Raw genomic sequence first — 18,689 nt, 5'->3', positions numbered from 1 at the left:
ATTTATATAATTTAAGTGTGTATGGTATGAATAAAAAATTAATATATCAAAATGTGAAGATAAAGATAAAAAAATATAAATGAAAAATAATATTAAAAAAAGTTGTGGTCTATGTAAATTAATACCCTGATTCCTAGCATCCTCCTAAAGCTAACTTAACTTGTATTGGTCTCTCCCTCGTTGTCAAGGTTGACATTCATAAACAACATTATGTTAGTGAAAGCAACTTGGAATTTTTTTATTGAGCCGAGAGACTCATTCTATAACCTAGTATGATGTGTAAGGACGTCTATCCATCATCAAAGTTGAAATTTTGCTCATGTAAGCCAAAATAAAAATTTAAGAAAAAAAAAAAACTATACAAAACATTTAAATAATGTCTGCTCATAAAAAAGTTTGCACATGAAAAATTTGGATCCCTCTTGGCTCATGTTAGATCCGTATTTAAGATGGATCTATGCTAGTTTTAAAGCAAGTAGGTTTTAGCGTTTAGGGTTTTATTATTTTTTAATTTTTTATTACAAACCTTTTGAATTTCCTATGATTTACAAATGGACTTGAAACGCATTTCAATAGAATTTTAGATGAATTTCGTGAAATTATTCATGTTCATGTTTGGCCAGAGATCTGTGAACCTCATCGAATAAATTTGTCCAAGAATGAGATTCGACGAACTTTGAATTTAATCAATTTTGTTCACTAACCTAGTGACTTACTCCACAACCCATAAGAAATTAGGCACTTAGAGGTTCAACGATATTAAAAACCTAGGAAACTTTGTAAATAACACTTAGAAGTGAACCTTAAACCATGATCTATACCCTCATCTACTAGCATACCAAACAACTCCAAGGATTATGGGCCGAGAGATTAAAAACCTAGGAAGCTTTGTAAATAACACTAAGAACTGAAGCTTAAAATCATGATCTAAGCCCTCATCTAATAGCAAACCAAGCACCTCTGGAGATCATTGGCAAAGAGATACCACCTCAACAAAGAGGTTATAACAAAATCTATCAATGACTATTATAAACAAAAACCACTAGTGTTAACTAGCCTTCAAATTGAGAAAGATTTGGAGGAAAACACCAAAATTGCATATAGTTGTAAAGTTGCCTATCGCTAACACCTAATCCTAAGAAATAGAAAATGAGACAATCATTGCTTTACAAAAAAAAACCTTCATAACTGATGACAAATCCATGAGGTATAGACGAATTGGTTTTTGTGAGATTTAATCCCATTAAATCATAGGTTGAAATGTCATAGCGAAAAAATGAGAGTAAGAGCCAATAATAAGAATAAATACCAAGTATCAATGTTTAATTAAGCTTGCACAATCCTAATAACAATATTCTATAATTAAATAGATCATCTTTTTTATTTAATATTGAGAGAATTAATTTTATTTAAAAATAAAAAATAAAATTCACCATAAGAAATAGAGGGAAGGGAAGAGGCACAAAGATCACTAGAATGATTAGGGTCATATGGATGCATGAAGGCATGAGAATTGCGAGTACCTCCCATCCTTAAATATGCTTAATCAATTTCCTAAACATTTTTATAATTTTCATTTTATAACTTAATTTTGTATTTCAATTCGTTTTGCCAATAAAAACTCTCACCTAATAGACGGACTTAAGGAAGGTACAGAGCACACAACACTCCTTGGGAACGTATCATTTAAGAAAGCACAAAGCCAAGGATCAAGAACAGTATGTACGAGTACGATGAAAGATTTTGAAAAATCCAAATTCAATTTAAATTCAACTCATAATTGCAGGTTTCGCCAGTCTCGTACGATCGAAACCTCCCAAGTCTTTGAAGTCAAAATTCGAGCAATAAAGAAGACCTGGCGGATCGAACACGACAGAAATACGCGAGGGTGCGCATTGGGACTCATCCAATTCAGATGAAGATGAAGGGGTTTCTTCTTCTTTTATTAGCATTCAATCTCATAATCCTCTGCTACTATTTTCTTTATTTCCCTCCTTCAAACAACGATGGTAAAAGAGAAGCAACGGCGTTCCTTCCCAAAAAATCCCCAAAAGCTCAAACCAGCAAATTGTCTTCGAATGGGAAGCCATGGCCAGATCTTCCGTCCTACCTCCCTTGGCATCCCAATCCCAAGCTGGCAGCGCGGTCCTGCGAAGGCTACTTTGGAAATGGCTTTACTCGTCCTTTCCGCCTACTCCATGGCGAAGACTCCCGTAACAGAAAACTCAAGAACAGGAATTTGACCGAAGAAGCCAAGGGCGGGTCCTTGAGCTGCGCATATAGTGAAACCCTAGAGACCTCAATTTGCGAAGCCCGGAAATTGGTCATGCATCCCGATAGGATTCAAATGTCCAAAGGAGGTGAAGATATCGGTTCCGTCATTGGAAGAAACGAGGAGGCCGAGCTTCCTTCATATTCCCCTGGCGCCTTCGAGATAGAGTCGCCCCATGAAGCCATTGGAGATGGAAGGGTTGTCAATCCTGAAATGCTGGAGAACATAATGCCTCAAGGAGCCGTCCACACTCGTACCATGCGGTCTCTCCTCCTCGAGCTTCGGCTCGTTCCATCTGCCGATTCCATCTGCTCACAGGTACTCTCCATATACAGCTTTTATGTTCACTTAATTACTTGGGCCTTTGTCTACAACATATTTTGTTTGCCTACTGCTGGTCAACGCCCATGCTTGACTAAATTTTGTATCTCTTGTCATAAATAGGAGCCTCCGAAAATTGCTTGAATTGTTGACAAGACATTATTTGCCCCATTTCATCCATATGTGACAGGTCGTGATTTGGCAGAGGTAGGTCTATAAACGTTTTCTGTAGTGTACTAAAACTGCAGGTTATTTTCCCTGCACCCCTTCAAATTTTTTTTTTCTTCAGTTCTTCGATACACTAAATGGTCCTCAAGTCTACTAAAACAGTTGGTAGCCTTGCTTGGATCTCTTCCTCTTTCTTTTCCAATTAGTCCTTCTTTCTGTATTGTTGTCAAGGGAATGTTGTCTTCCTTGTGCTACATCCAATCTAGCTTGGATGATGGCCTTTGAGATATGGGAGTGTCTGCCTTTGGTGGGTTTGTTGGATTCGGAGGGAGGCATAATGCCAATACCGCAACAGTCATCGGATGAAGATCTGACCATAGAGTGAAGGATATAAGGATGTCTTGATCGAGAACCACCTAAAGTCTCAGAGGAAGGAAGGACATTAGGGATAACACGGGGGGTATCGGAGAAAATGGGAGGGGAGGAACCCAGGGAGCAGGAAAGGGGGGAGTGGACAAATGCAGGTGCGGACATGCAATGTGTAATAGATGCACAGAGACGAGATACATAAATAGAGGCAATAAAAAAAGGGGGAGAAGTGGAAAGATTACCCGAAGTGATGGTTACTGCGGCCGCACGAGATTTGGTGATGTGAGGTGAGGGACGACAGACAGGTGCCTCGCTCAGACCATGCATCTGTGCAGATGTCTTTGGAGGGTGCCCCACAGTCTTTGCAGACCTCTTATTTTGTGATCCTGATGGAATGCCCACTGCAATGTGATCAGGTTGAGATACAGAAGCAGAACTGGAAGCAAGTAGTGGGCAATCCTTGTATAGGTGCCCAATTTTATGGCATCGGCGACATCTGTAGGGAACCCCTTCATAATCAAGAATCTGGATGCAACAGGTGTTCATCCCTTGAATTTGAAGGTTTTCCTCCAAAACTTCACGCGTATCCAAATGTACCAAGATACGACCCATAGCCATATTCCCTGTGACGATATAGGATTTGTCATAGTCGAGATAAGTCGCCAGATCATTCCTAATACGTTTAAAAATGTCCTCAGACTAGAAATGTAGTGGAAGCCCTGGCACGCGAACCCATATAGGGTCGGTCCCTAGATGCTCACGTTCTGGGTCAAATAGGGGGCTCCATCTCTTAAGTAAGACTAGAGCAAGCAGTATGTGCCAAAACTTGGATAAAACCCAAGGAACATATTCAGGGCGATGGAAACGAAAAGCAAACCATCCTCGCGATAATATAACCACCAAAGGGAGATCTTCTAGCACTTGGCCCCAAATCTCCAGGATCCATTGTTTGAGACAAGCGACAGTGTAGGATTGTCCCCGAACCCAGCCAACCAATACCCTATCAGCAACATCAGGTACATCACCCATTTGTAATATCATTATTTCAAAATATTTATATAATTAATATTATTATTTCATTTTAACTTAATATTAGCATTTCATTTTAACTCTTTGAGTGATGATTTGTAACGTGTTATGTTATCTATCTTTCATAATTTATTATTAGGAGAATATATTTACGAGGGAAATACAAATAAGTATGGTTTCTTTTCCATAATGGGTTAGTTTTTATTCCATGATTCATTATAAGGATTGTTATTTACATGTGTTAATAAAGATGGTTTATTCTATAAACAAATCTTTAAGTAAGTTTGTTTTCATGTTCGTCTTAAGTCATTTTATTATCATTTATAGATTTTTTTATTGGTATGAAATGAAGTTGGTTTGTAATTTTGTTTATGTATTTATTTATATATAAAGTTTTATGTTAATTATAAGTATTTTATTTTTTAAATAAATTAATTTTTTTGGTATTTATATAGTATTTTAATTATAATAGTTATATATTAAAATAATTTTAATTTGTATGTGTTTGTGAGATTAGTTTCTTAAATTATTATTTGAGGATATTTAAATTGTTAAAATCATTTTAGGATAGCATTTCGCTTGGGTCACGCTACCTCTTAATATAACTATATTTTATGTGTTTTTTTGGATACTGCATAGTATGTACGTGTGTTTGTCACTTCTGGGACTTATCTTGCAAAATTGTGACCTAAGGACGTTTAAGCCATCAAAATCACTAGAGGATAGTATGTGGCCTGGGTCACAACACCCCTTAACATGGCTAGATTTTAGGTATCTCCTTTTAGATATCACAAAGTTTCAAACTTGATTTACCATACAAAAAGAGATCCTTCAAAATCAATTACAACAATGAAATATAACATATATTCATATATGTTCATCATATTTATATATCTTATTAAACATTTAAAAATAAAATTATTTATAAAATATATACCTATATACACTCCATAGATCATTTAATAAATAATAAAAATTCCATGCACAAAGAAAAGATTTCATAAAACTCACCATCTAATTAATTTAATAACATTTTTTTAAAAATGGAAACATTTAATAATATATCATAATCAAAACATTTATATAAATTCGATGTTGCAAACCTTTCCCAGCTATTTGTATCAGCAATCAGGAATAACCCATAGGCCCAATTAGCACCAAGACACAGAGCGGGATGTTCACCTCATCTCAATTAGATAAACTTTACATAACTTCAAAACTAATAAAATAGATCAACAATGAATTGGGCCAACTAATATACTTATTCTTTGAACATACATCAAAGGACACCCAACACAACATAAAACATAACAACAGATAAGCCCTAGATCAGTGAACCCAAGCGAACCGCACGACCAAGAACATAATTCAACATCATCTGAAAACACTAAGCATTAAATAAAGATGAGCAGTGTAGAAATACTAGAGTTTTTACTCCTCCATGTGTAGACAATTACACAGCCGTGCACATTGTGTAGAAATTCCCACTCTAGATCAACATATTATGCAATATACTAAAACACAATACAAGATCTACTTCTACAACACTTTGCGGAAACTTAATCGAATTGAGCAAGATCAAGAGAACACATATAACTGAGAATGAGAAATCAATCACACATAACATAGAAGAAATAACCCGAGGAAAGCCTTAGCCTAAAACCCCAACTCTGTATTATCATACAAGTGGAAATATAGTCTGGATTACAAAAAGAATAAGCTCACAAGCTATTCTGCTCTCTCTGAAATCCCTCTGCTGCTCATAGACAGTAAAAGGCCTCCCTCAAACCTTCTCCTCTGCCCTCCAATCCTCCTATTTCTTTGCGCAATTTTCCTTGAGGTTTAGTGCAGCCACTTGTGTGAATTGGCCTCTTCACACACTCACTAACCTCTGATCTAACTGTGCAATCCTGAAGGAGATAAATCCTCATCCATGGATGAGCTTCCTTTATAGGAAAAACTTCATCCAATTGATAGTACATTGTCCCTTCTTTGATCTCAATTGGGTCTCTGTCTGAACTGACATGCATGAGTTATTCATGAGAGAATCTTCAGTTATCTGAAGTGCAACGGTTATATGCAAGCATGCATTAACTAACTGAACTCACATTAATTTAAACAAACTGTTTAAATCAATTTAACTGGACTTGACTTTGTTAACTGAGCCAACTAATTACAGCTCAAGTTAGAACTCATGGAAACTATTGCATGTCCTCACATAGACTTCATGTTTGATTTTTCACAACTAATTAACTCATGGAGAATTAATTTATTTATTTTCAAACAACTGTTAAGTTCAAATTCGAATTTTACTTCCTATGTTTTGTCCAGGGACTAACTAAAATAAGAATCCATCCTGAACTGCTAAAAATAGCAATTCTATTTTTAGCACTTCCATTTTTCATTCCTGGTTGCTTAATCCAACACTGATACCCAAACTGCTATTTATAACAATGCTATTTTTAACACTTCTATTTTTAGCATTTCTTGTTGCTATTTTCAAGACATTGCAACATCATCTTAAAATATCCAAAGACTAAAAACAATTGAGTAAAACATGGAAACTAAACATTATACGTTGCTACCAAAAGTAAACCATAATTCAGCCATACACCAAGCTCAAAAAAACTAGCAACACACCCAACACAACATAAAGCATAACAACATTCACGGTCGTTGAGCTCCGCCATGAGAGCCTCCAAAGGCTTCTGCAGTTTCTGTAAACGTGCTTGCCATCTATGGTCAAGCAATACGACAAGCGCATTGCGGTCAAGCAAGACGATATTGAGAAAAGTCTTTCCACATGTAAGTCTCCTATTCGACGAAGGAGGACGAAATTTATGTGATGCGATTCACTACAATGAATAGTGTTTGTAAATCAAAATCCCATAGAGAGAATTCCTTTGGCGTAATTAAGTTATAATTTAATTAGTTTTTATGACTTTTTAGATTTGGTGATGTTGGGTTCCTATAATAATAGGGATCATAATTTTGAATTCACTATGTTAAGTCTTGTAATATTGTACATACCTTTGCTTTGTTTGCAAATGTTTTCCATATTAAAAAATGAAAAGAGGGTATGTCCTAAAAGAATAATCAAAGGACCAAAAGAAAGAAAGATAAAAAAGATATAAAATATGAACCCCACAAAAAGAAACAAAAAAATAAATTTTGAAAGTGTTGCACATTCAAATGCCACTACTCTTAGTTTACTTTTCTATCGCAAATAAAATTGTGTGCAGCTTGTCCAAAATGCCACAATTCATGATGATCATACAATTTAATCTTGATTATTCATGCTTTTAAATTTCATGTCATGATAGTTAGTGAATAAAGATCTGACCAAACCATTTAATCTTGGCAGATCATTAGTTAGGTAGAGAATAAAAATGAGCTCATAAGTTTAATCTGAGCCATTGGAAGATATAAGGTTAGAAATAAGTTAGTTTTCTTATCAAAAGAAAATAAAAGGGTTAGCAAGCTCAAATGCACCCAATAAAGAAAATAAAAAATGTTAGGATAAATAAAGGGTAGGTAGGATACTTTCAAAAGTAATGGAAAGCATCATTTGATTTATCTCTTGTCACTAATATCTTTCTAACATTTCCCTTCATCCTAGAAACTCTTTTCCCCTTTGAAAAACCCGTTACCATTATTAAAAAAAATCCTTTTATTTTCTCCTTAACTAACTGCACCTTGTCATAAAAGCACAAAAAACCCACTTATCCAAAGTTTCAAAGCATGAAATATCCCCTGCTTAATACATTTCCCCACTACATTTCATTTAGCCCCTTCCCGCTTGATATATTTCATAACTCATTTTCAAACCTCTGCCTATATACTACCTGACCCCACCTCATTTGACTGATTTCACAATACCTGTCAACCCTCCGATCATCCTTGATCAGATCCAATGTCCCAAAACCCTTTTCGCACCCCCTGATGTCCGACCTTGAAAATGAAGGGAGAAGTGTGAAATGGGTGGTTTTGTCCACCCCCTCCCCTACCACGCGGCGCCACCAAATATTGTCGCACCCTCTCCTACCCAAACCACTTCGTGCCATGCGATAAACTGTTGCGCCATGTGATAAACCGCCGCGCGATGCAATAAACCACCAAGTTCAAAAATAAATAAAACTTCCCCATTTCGTTTATTTCCATACCCATGTGAAGTTGCGGAAAAGCCAGCGAGAACTAGAATTGACGTCGCTGCTATTTAGACCACTTCCACAACTAATTTTCCGATTTTCTAGGTAATTCTACTACCCGCCTCCATCAGTTAAGCCAGTTAATAATAAATTGAATCAAGGTAATGGCTTCCCAAAGCGTCCAAACAGTGAACCCTCTGCAGTCACCCCTCTTAAATATCGACCACACTCCCCTAGCAGATAAGGATTTCAAAATCATAGACATAGTCACTGACAATAATATTTTGGAGCTCCATTGCTGGAGCCATGATAAATTTGTTGATAAGGCAGATGATATTCATCTGTGGGACTCTAACCTGCCCAAATATACCTTTCCACAAACCTACCAATTCCCTGAACTCATCAAACTATGCCAAATCAGCTATTTGCCAGATAAGAGAGCCATAGTCACCCCTGCCCAAGAAATCCTATTTACTATCACTTTTCAATCTATTAATCAAATGCTACAGATTCAACCACAACCAGAGGGAGTGCCTTTCTCCATTGAAACCCTTACTGAGCTTTACCTGAAGCTAGACTTTCCCAAAAGGTCTCAAATCTTTCAAACCTTCCTCCCTGAATCAACTCAAATTCCTAAAAAAAACCCACTATACTCCGCTGCCATATTCCTAGAACAAACCGAGAAAATTGTAACCATGTTATCTTGTATTCTATGATATTTTAATGATGAGCATGTAGATGAATCCATCCTGGGTTTCCTCTCTATATTTAGCCCAAACTAGCCTCCAGCTATAACTTTCAACTTTGCCCAATTCCTGGCAGACACAATGCATGATCAGCTAGTCAAGCTGCTAGAAGAAGGAGTGTTCAAATACTCCTTGGTTTTGTTCCATATGTTTTTATATTTCCAATCAGAAAGGTTTACAGTTAGCCTCCAAAAACTGGACACAGAGGGTAATCGCCAATCTGTTGTCTTTTGGACATCCTTGATCAGAAAAGATTCCACATAATCCAACTATAAAGACTTCATTGATTGATTTGTTTATGCAATTGTCAATATGCTAAGCAGTAACATTCAACCTAGAATCAATGAAGAGATAAAGAAGGTGTTACAGTTGTCAGATCAAAGTAAAACAGGAGACTGATATTTATACCAGAACCATACAGAGATTAGAGGGTATGGAAGCCATCTAGTTCCATACAAGCTTCCCAAATACCTCCCAATGAGGATATTTGCTTTGGAATACATCAAACAAATCTTAAATTCTGATGCGATCCGTTTCCTTTCAGCTAAAAAGAAGACCCAATTCAAACCAAATAGGGCCTTTAATATGCAACAATAGAAATGCTGGAAAGGAAGCATACAATCATTTACAAGGTTTCAAGTTCAGCAGCAGTTTCAAATGGTCTTATGACCCTTTGGGTGTCATAAGTAAGTTAAGAGTCAAATTCAATTGACCACTTTCATTCATGATTAAAAACTAGAAATTGAAAAGTATTCCAACCAGTCAGAGTGGTTGGAATACTAGTTCCACTCTACAAGTGGTTGGAATACTAGTTCCACTCTACAGGAGGTGGATAAACAGGTTAATACTAGTTCCACCCTGCATACTCCAGACCCACATGACAGAAATTCAAAAAGGGCTAGAGAAGAAGGACCCTACTCAGCAGAAACTACTTTTGATACTAAATTCAAGCTTGTAAGCAGAAAGAAGACCAAGCTAAATCCAATAATAGAGCAGGAAAAGACAAATTGAAACAGAAGAAGAGATTATTTTTAGGGATGAGGCACTCACAACACATATAGAAGAAGCACCTCTGCCATCATCTTCCAGTATACAAATCATTCAAAATCAAAATAGTGAAGAAGTTTCATCATCTAGAAAACCAGTTGAGAAAGAGAAAGATATCATGGAGAAGTACAAAGAGATTAAAATCATAAATGAAGAATTAAAGGCTGCTATATGTACACAATACTGGAAGCAAACTCCCAGTGATCAGAGTAGGTTGCTTTCAGCTATTGAACTCAAAACAAGGAAGATGTAGATGACCTTCCTACAACCAGAGGTAAAATCTCCAGGAACTTCATAAGAGTATAAGAAAACAACCTTCAAAAATCATGCCAAGGATGTGCATCCAATCCACCAAATTGAATTTCGTAAACAGGCAGGAGAGATGTTATATTCAACCATGACACATAAAGCTCTAAGTGTCTAGAAATGGAAGAATTCTCTTAAAAATATATAGTCACAGTTAAAGTTGGAAAGGGCCTCATCACAAGCAAAAGACAACATGATTAAGTCACTGGAATATTTGGTAATTGAAATTGGCTATAATCTAACTGACATCAAGGCAGTAGAAAAACTCATAAAAAAGAAAAATGAAGACATAGTTGCACTAAAGAAACAGTTAAAGCTACCAACCACTAAGCATCCACAAACAAGGAGGTTTTGGAGACAATTAATCAAAAGGATGAGATGATGAACTTAATCATCCAGTTGACAACTCAACTAAGGGAAATGGAGACATAAATGGATAAACTTGTACAGGAAAAACAAACTATCATGGAAGCAGTTCCCATTACTGCTATTCCCATAGTATTTACATCAACACATACACCAGCATCAGATCCAACAACTACATCAACAACAGCCTCAACAATACTAACAGCCCATCCCATTGATGAAGCTAGCAAATTGATTAAAGCAATGGAAGATATGTCCATTCAAACAACACAAATTAATAATCTCAAGGAACAAGTAAAGAGCTTAGAAGATGAAAATAAATTAGCAGAAGTAATGCATCAAGCTGAGAAACAAAAAGCCAATAGATTGAATGACAGGATCCACCAGCTAGAAAAAGAGTTGTCACTAAAAGAGCCTTTGGCCCAAGAAAAGCAACATTTGTGGGCCAATATCATTAACTCTATTAATGACATTTGGCCTTATATACAGGTAATATTTGAGCAGAATGATTTGGTGAAGGAAGCTGGTGATGCAATTCAAAAGGTAAAAGCATATCTTGGAAAGAAACGAGAGGAAGCCTCTAAAATAATCAAATTCCTAAATTCTAAAAACAAGTATGAATTATAAGATCTTGGTATAACTAACATAACATAGACTATTCTAGAAGTGAAGAAAGTTATTTCCCAAAGAAATCTGATGATACAACTTGAGGAGAAATGTCAAAACATGAAACTTGCAGTAAACATGTTTTTTGACAAGTTTGATGTATTGAGACAAAAGGGTCTGCCTAATCTTTCAGTAATAAATGATAAACTAATGAGGCATGAAGACTATGATAAAAAGATGAGGGAAGTAGCCAAAGAGACTTCCAACAGTTCATCCACGAAAGGTGTACCCACAAGTAAAGTGTTCCTCCAGACTTTAGAAAACTTCTTTTACCTCCAGCATGAGGTAAATCACCTTTTTGTGAATAAGTCTACATTCTCAAAATATACAGAAGCAGATGAGATTTACTAGAGGATAATGAAAATCAAATTCCCAGATGAAGAAACATGGGGAAAATCGTGTGACTTACTATAAAGGGTGAAAGAAGAAAATCAGATGAAAGACAAGCAAGTGAAAGGAGCTGACAACGTGAAAGAAAAGCAGGTGAAAGAAAATCAGATGAAAGACAAGCAGATGAAAGAAGCAGTCAAGTAACAACAATAAAATAAAAAGGGACAGATCTCAGTCAATTAAATAGGTGTCACTATCTTTTTGCATAAAGATATTTATTTTCCTTAAATAAATCCTAGTCAGTTGACAGGATATTTTTGTAAAGTTTTGTATAAATACTTCATCATTTGAAGTATCAAGGGTGTGGATTTCTGAATACATTTGTAGCTGACTGATCTATTACCTAAGGGTTATTGTACCAACTTCCAGTTGACAGATAGAACAAGTTATAAAGAGACTTCTTTACAGGATTCATGTGTTGAGCTATCTCAATGAAGTATAAATTTCAATTGTTCATGTTTTCTTTCTAATTATTCCATAAACTTTCATGTGTTCTAAATTGAATGTTATAACATGAGTTTTACTGCAGAATTTGCTTAAACATTACATTCTACTTTTAATTGTTATACATTTCTATGTTTTCTTCTGATATCTGGTTTAGAGAATTCTTAATTGCCCTTTGATCAAGATTGATTTTCTTCATCCTTCTTCATTATCTGGTTCAAGGAATTATTAAATGCTCCTTGATCCTGATTGAAAAAATCATTTCAACATTCAGCTTTGAGATCTGATATTGCTCACCTATCTTGCCCTGTAACACTTTCTTTATAGTTTGTCATTGTTCTGTTTTCAAATCATATTGACTCCATAGCCCAATGGAAAATGGAAAGCACATATTCATCTAGATCATTAATTCCACCAACTAACAAAAACCAATCCAATTAAGCAGACATAACTAGCCTAAAATCCATAAAGTAAACAAAGTTAAATCATATAGAGAGAGCCCTCTCTGAGTTTAGGAAGGCTAGATCTTAAGCTCCAAAGTAGGTTTGTAATTACCTTTGATATTTCTTTTTAACGCATTGAACAACCCCTGGAAATTTCGGAGTGCTAATAGGTGACGTGAAATTTACTATGAGATAAGTGTTTGATGTTTATTATGGATTGATGTTTATTGGTATTTACTGGCTATTTGATTTATATGACTAAACTAATTTTACATATACAAAAATAAAATAAAAGACATGTAACATCGTAGTTATTCTTATTTAATAATAAAGATCCAAATGTCAACAAGTATAAATAGTAGGAAGGAATGAAATGATGGTTTTTTTGGTAGGTTTGTTTTAAGGAAACTAGATTGTAGTAATCATCTTTTCTCCATTAGTTAGTTGAGATGATGATGTAGTGTAATTGCATTTAAGTCCAAGTGAGTAAATTTTAAAATAGAAGGGTTGGTTTGTGTGGGGTTTAGTCCCCGCCAAAGGTTTAAAACTTATGGGGAGGGGTTGAGGATGAAAGCCACTTTGGTGGAAATAAACTATCCGAAGGGGTGTCCAAGCTTGAATGAGCTTTGCACAATTCTAGCGATAATACCCCACTGTGGTTAATCATTCTTCTTCCACCAATAAATGGGTTGGCCTCAGCTTAGACTTAGCCTAGTAAAAAAAAATAGATAAATTTAAAATCAATCATAATATATATATATATATATATATTAAAAGGAACAGATAACATTTCATTATAATGACTAGAAATGGGCCAGGTCCCTTACAAAATTCAGACTTGTTCTATCTGCATCTTCCCTCTCCTTACATTGAGTATGGACCTTCTTGCTACCCCTATTATTTACATATATTCTATTGGGAAAACTATAGCTATATATTCTCCAAAAAACTCCTGCATATTCTATACAACGATATTGCATAAATGGAGATTAAAACAAACACAATCAACTACTGCCAGTCTCAGCATCATCACCCGCAGGCTCGCCCACAGACTTGTTCAGTTCCTCTGTTTCAATCTCTTCTTCTTCCTGAACCCTCACAACAACAGCAACATCATCCTCGTCTTCTTCCAGAGCCCTCACAACAACCTCCTCGACATTATCAGCATTGATGGCTGATGAATTTCCAACCCCGAACACTTCCTTTAAAACTCCAACCGTGGTTGTCTCCACCTTGATTTCAATATTATCAACCTTCTACTGGACACTCAAAACATCCATGCGTAGGCCTTCCATGGTTTTCTGCATTAGTTCCCAATCTTTACCTAGCCCAGATAATTGGGCATAAATGACTGCCATGTTTTCGTTCAATTCTTTGACAATTTCCTTAACCACTTGCTTGCAATAGCCCTCCACCAGGCTCTCAACTCTTACATGCCTCGCGCCATGGCTAGACCCCGAGCTTCCAAGACCAAATCCTCCCCCACTGCCATTTCTCGCAGATGACATTTTTGCAGCAAGACACTTCTGCACGATGAAGTTCTTGTGGTCAACTGACTGGAGCCAGCTGAGGTATATAACGACCTAATCCATTCCGACATTCCTCTGGAGCTTGTCTTTCATAAATGCGAAACAATGCATATTCTTGTCAATTCCTATTCCTTCCATGTTTTCCATCATTCAAAACCAAAATCGAGTAGCGATGGTTGCTTCAACCCTAAGGGAATTAGTTATATTGCAAATTCTGGCGAGAAAACAATGCCTCATCACCAACATGTCCACATACATGAATTTTTGTCCGATGGCGCCACAATTGTGAATTAACTCACCACCTACTGACCTTGAATCCAAGATACAATGAAGGTACCTCGGGGGACTATCCTTCTTAACTACCATCGCACTGAGACGCTTTGGAGAGTTGTCCTCCTTCACTGCTTCCTTAATGCTTTGATGACTCGTACCCCCTGTATACGGCATTGTCTAGAAGCCTTTGATCAGGGGATGGGACATGATGTAATATGATGGTTTATGCAAATTCGACAGATTCCCAATATAACTCCCGCATTAGCCTAAATGTCTGCCAGATGGTTGTTGGCGTGCAACACGTGGAACAAGTGAACTTTCTCAATTTCTTTTAACATGTATGTGATGCTTACCATGATTGAGGAAGTTTCTTCTTCTAGGTGAGTGGCATTCCTGAGAAACTTAATACATTTTTGGATGATTAGCTTGGAATCACCCACTATATTCAAAGTTTTGAAACCTTTATCCAAGCATATTTTCACTCCTTGCTAAAGTGCAAGAGCCTCGGGTTGATTGTTGGTTGTAAGACCAAGTCCGCATGCGTATTTTACATTTGTATTTTCTTCAAGGTTGATTATTACCCCTCCCGCTCCAGCCTCCCCATTGTATAAATATATTATTATAAATTACTACATATTTAATTATTTTACAAATATTTAAATTAATTATTTATTAAAAAATATTAAACAATATAAATAGTAATTAATTAAAGCAATTCTAATTTTTTTTTGGTAAATCGTCACAAAAGATTCCCCATTTTAAAGATATAAAATTAGAGATTTGTATTTTCTTAGTATGTCATCCCAATGTGTAACTTTGTTATTTATATGCAGGTATGATTCAAATTTTGCATTTGATTATTTTTTGCAAAAAAAGACACACGGCATCAATATGATCTTTGCTATAAGATTAATTGCATGAAAATTGTTTAATATAATATTAATAACCATGCCATTGAAATCAATGTTGCATTCAAATTTAACTTATTATGCAATAACGACGCAACAAAAACAAATGAACATTAATAGGTACCAATATCAAAATATCAATATTTATGGTTTTAATTAAACTAATTCTTAATTAAAACTAATTTCTATTTAAATATGAGAGAATATTTATAAATTTATAATCATCTTAAAGAAAAGATAAAATTAATTTACATATGAAAAGAAATTGGAATTATGGAGCACGAAACTTGCGGTTGGAGAAGCATCACATCATATCAGCTACAATTTGCTAGTGGTAATAAAGCCCCAGTACACCGAGTTGTCTTGCATTGCCTCGTCCAAGCTTTTGAGGAAAGATTTGCTTTGAAACTGGAAGTCACCTGTACAGAGATAATATTAATCCATTTTGAAAATATTATTCAAATTTGAAGCGACCTGTACGAAGATAATATTAATCCAATTTGACAACACATTTAATTGTTTTTATATGTTTAATATGAAATCATGCAGAGATATATAATTAATGCAATTCTTTTTTAATTGTAAAGTTATCATACATTAACAAAATTCAAATTAATTAATGCAAATTTTCAATTTTCTTAAAATTTATATATATATTTTTACCATATATATTGAATAAAATGAATTTACACTAGTTTTTATTATCATGATAGATCTGAAATCAATACTCTAAATACTGAAAATGGCAAAAACCTTTTAAAATTCTCTTGTTGCATTGTATTATATTCATAAGCATGACGAGATTGAAAACGAAATGATACTCTAAATACTGAAAATGGAAAAAAACTTTTAAATTTTGTTGGTTTCATTGTGTTACGTTCATAAGCATGACCAAATTGAAATTGAAACCATGAAGATTGAGAGGATGATTTTCCATTGCCAACATTCTTATATCATGGAAATACCAAATGCATTGTCAAGTATGGTTCCTTTGAATGCCATTAGGTCTTGTGGTGGGGATTTTGTATAATTGAAAAGTATGGGAGGTCTATCAAGAAAATCAGCGACGAACAAATCGGTAATGTTGAAGAAATAGACTCGTGCGGCATAATGAAGCTTATGTTGTTGATTGAAACAAGGGAACCAAAGCCATTAAAAGAGGTGGGACATGATTCCAGCATGAGAAAGAGACATGAAAGCTAAACATAGTAAACAAGGAAGTTGCATTATTTATCAACCAAGAATGCATGCATCTATAGTTGGTCGTGAGAGTCTATTTTTTACACATAATAATAATTGGTGAAAGAGAATGACCAGATAATGAATGCTCTGTAAGGACACTGATGATGGACGATGGCTGGCGGTACACGAAATAAAGAGTGAATTTATTATCGCTACCCAAAAAACATTGTAGGCATTGAGCAAGAGTCAAGAGTCAGCTAATTGTCAACAGATTTAAACACTGGTTCTTGGTTTGGGCAGGAGGCGTACAACAATTTAATTGGTTGATAACTCACTATGAGGTAATGTTCATACCATGTATGTACTTTAGTTATGATTACAAAATAAGAGCCCATGCAAATGAACCAATAACAATTGAAATAAATAACAATAAAAAATAAAAAATAAAAAATTATTTTTATTTTATAAAGTTAACCTTATTCATTATAATTTGATTTTTGGTCAATGGTCAATTAATTTAAAGTCAACACACTCACTGAATACATTATACCTTCCAGCGGCAGGATAATAAAAAAGTGAGTACTATTTTGAAATAGTGTTTCCAAGATTTTAATTTAATTATCAATTCTTAATAGATGGATGATAGGGATTTAACCTTTATGGTATGTCTATGGAATAAATCTAATAGTAATTAAGATGAAGGAGTTAAATTAATTTCAAAAGTAGTTATATCCTTCTACTTTTCTTTATATATATATATATGTTGAATATGAAATGAGTTGTAGTTTTTTGGGTATGTGGTATTGATCACCCATGATATTGTAAGAAACCACATTTACAAGTTAAGAATATCCTTTGAATTTAATTAAAAAAAAGATGTAAAATTAAATTAAAATTAAAAATATATAAATATGTTGAATATGAAATGAGTAATAGTTTTTTTGGATATGTGGTATTGATCACCCATGTTATTGTAAGAAACCCCATTTACAAGTTAAGAATCTCTGTGATAGAGTGGAGATAAATCTTCATAGTTAAGAATTGTGGTACATGTCTTTTTAAATGTATATATGTTTCACGCATATATTAAGTCTTTTTATAACATATATATATATATATATATATAAATTAAGTTATAATATTATTAACTTTTATGGCTTTTTAGATTTGGTTATTTGAAATTTACTATGAGATAAGTGTTTGATGTTTGTTATGGATTGATGTTTATTGGTGTTTACGGCCTATTTGATTTATATGGCTACACTAGTTATACATATACAAAAATAAAATACAAGACATGTAACATCATAGTTATTCTTATTTCATAATAAAGATCCAAAAGTCAACGAGTATAAATAGTAGGAAGGAATGAAATGATGGTTTTTTTACTTGGTTTGTTTTGAGGAAACTCGATTCTAGTAATAATATTTTCTCCATTAGTTAGTTGAGATAGCGATGTAGCGTAATTGCATTTACGTCCAAGTGAGTAAATTTTAAAATAGATGAGTTGGTTTGTGTGGGGTTTAGTCCCCGCCAAAGGTTTAAACATTATGGGAAGGGGTTGAGGATGAAAGTCACTTTGGTGGAAATAAACTATCCCAAGGGGTGTCCAAGCTTGAATGAGCTTTGCACAATTCCAGTGATAATATCCCATCGTGGGTTAATCGTTCTTCTTCCACCAATAAACGCGCTGGCCTCAACTTAAACTTAGTCTGGTAAAAAAAAGAAGATAAATTTAAAATAAATCATTATCTATATATATATATATATATATATATATATTTGGTTGTGGTTCACGAGCACCCTGGTCAGTGAGTGATCGCTACGTCCACGGAAAAATCTGGGCGATAGCTAGGCTAAATCTCCCCTCGGCCTACTGCAAGACCTGACCCCAAGGGCTTCGGGTGGATTCGACCCTGTGACCTCCCGATGGCGAGGCACGGCTTTGACCAACTGAGCTAACCCTTGGGGCTTCATTATATATATATATATATATATATATATATATATAATATTAAACAATATAAATAATAATTAATTAAACCAATTCTAATTTTTTTTGGTAAATCAACACAAAATTTT

The 18,689-nt window shown here is 34.8% G+C and overlaps 1 protein-coding gene across 1 annotated transcript in view; it reads left to right on the top strand.

Moving 5' to 3' along the window:
- The first annotated feature begins 1,766 nt into the window (after nt 1-1,766).
- The window catches only part of XYLT (beta-1,2-xylosyltransferase), a 77,665-nt gene continuing 60,742 nt past the window's right edge, over nt 1,767-18,689 (top strand). Inside the window, exon 1 of the mRNA XM_089373593.1 lies at nt 1,767-2,590. Coding sequence (XP_089229719.1) covers nt 1,916-2,590 — 675 coding nt within the window. The 5' untranslated portion in view covers nt 1,767-1,915. The remainder of the gene's footprint in view (nt 2,591-18,689) is intronic.

The sequence above is a fragment of the Pinus tabuliformis genome, chromosome 8 (genome assembly GCF_031772625.1).
Source record: "Pinus tabuliformis cultivar Carrire ecotype Pingquan chromosome 8, CPIR1, whole genome shotgun sequence".
In the NCBI taxonomy this organism is placed as follows: Eukaryota; Viridiplantae; Streptophyta; class Pinopsida; order Pinales; family Pinaceae; genus Pinus; species Pinus tabuliformis.
Note: the sequence above shows the minus strand (reverse complement) of the source record. Positions and strands in the feature narration are given on the sequence as shown.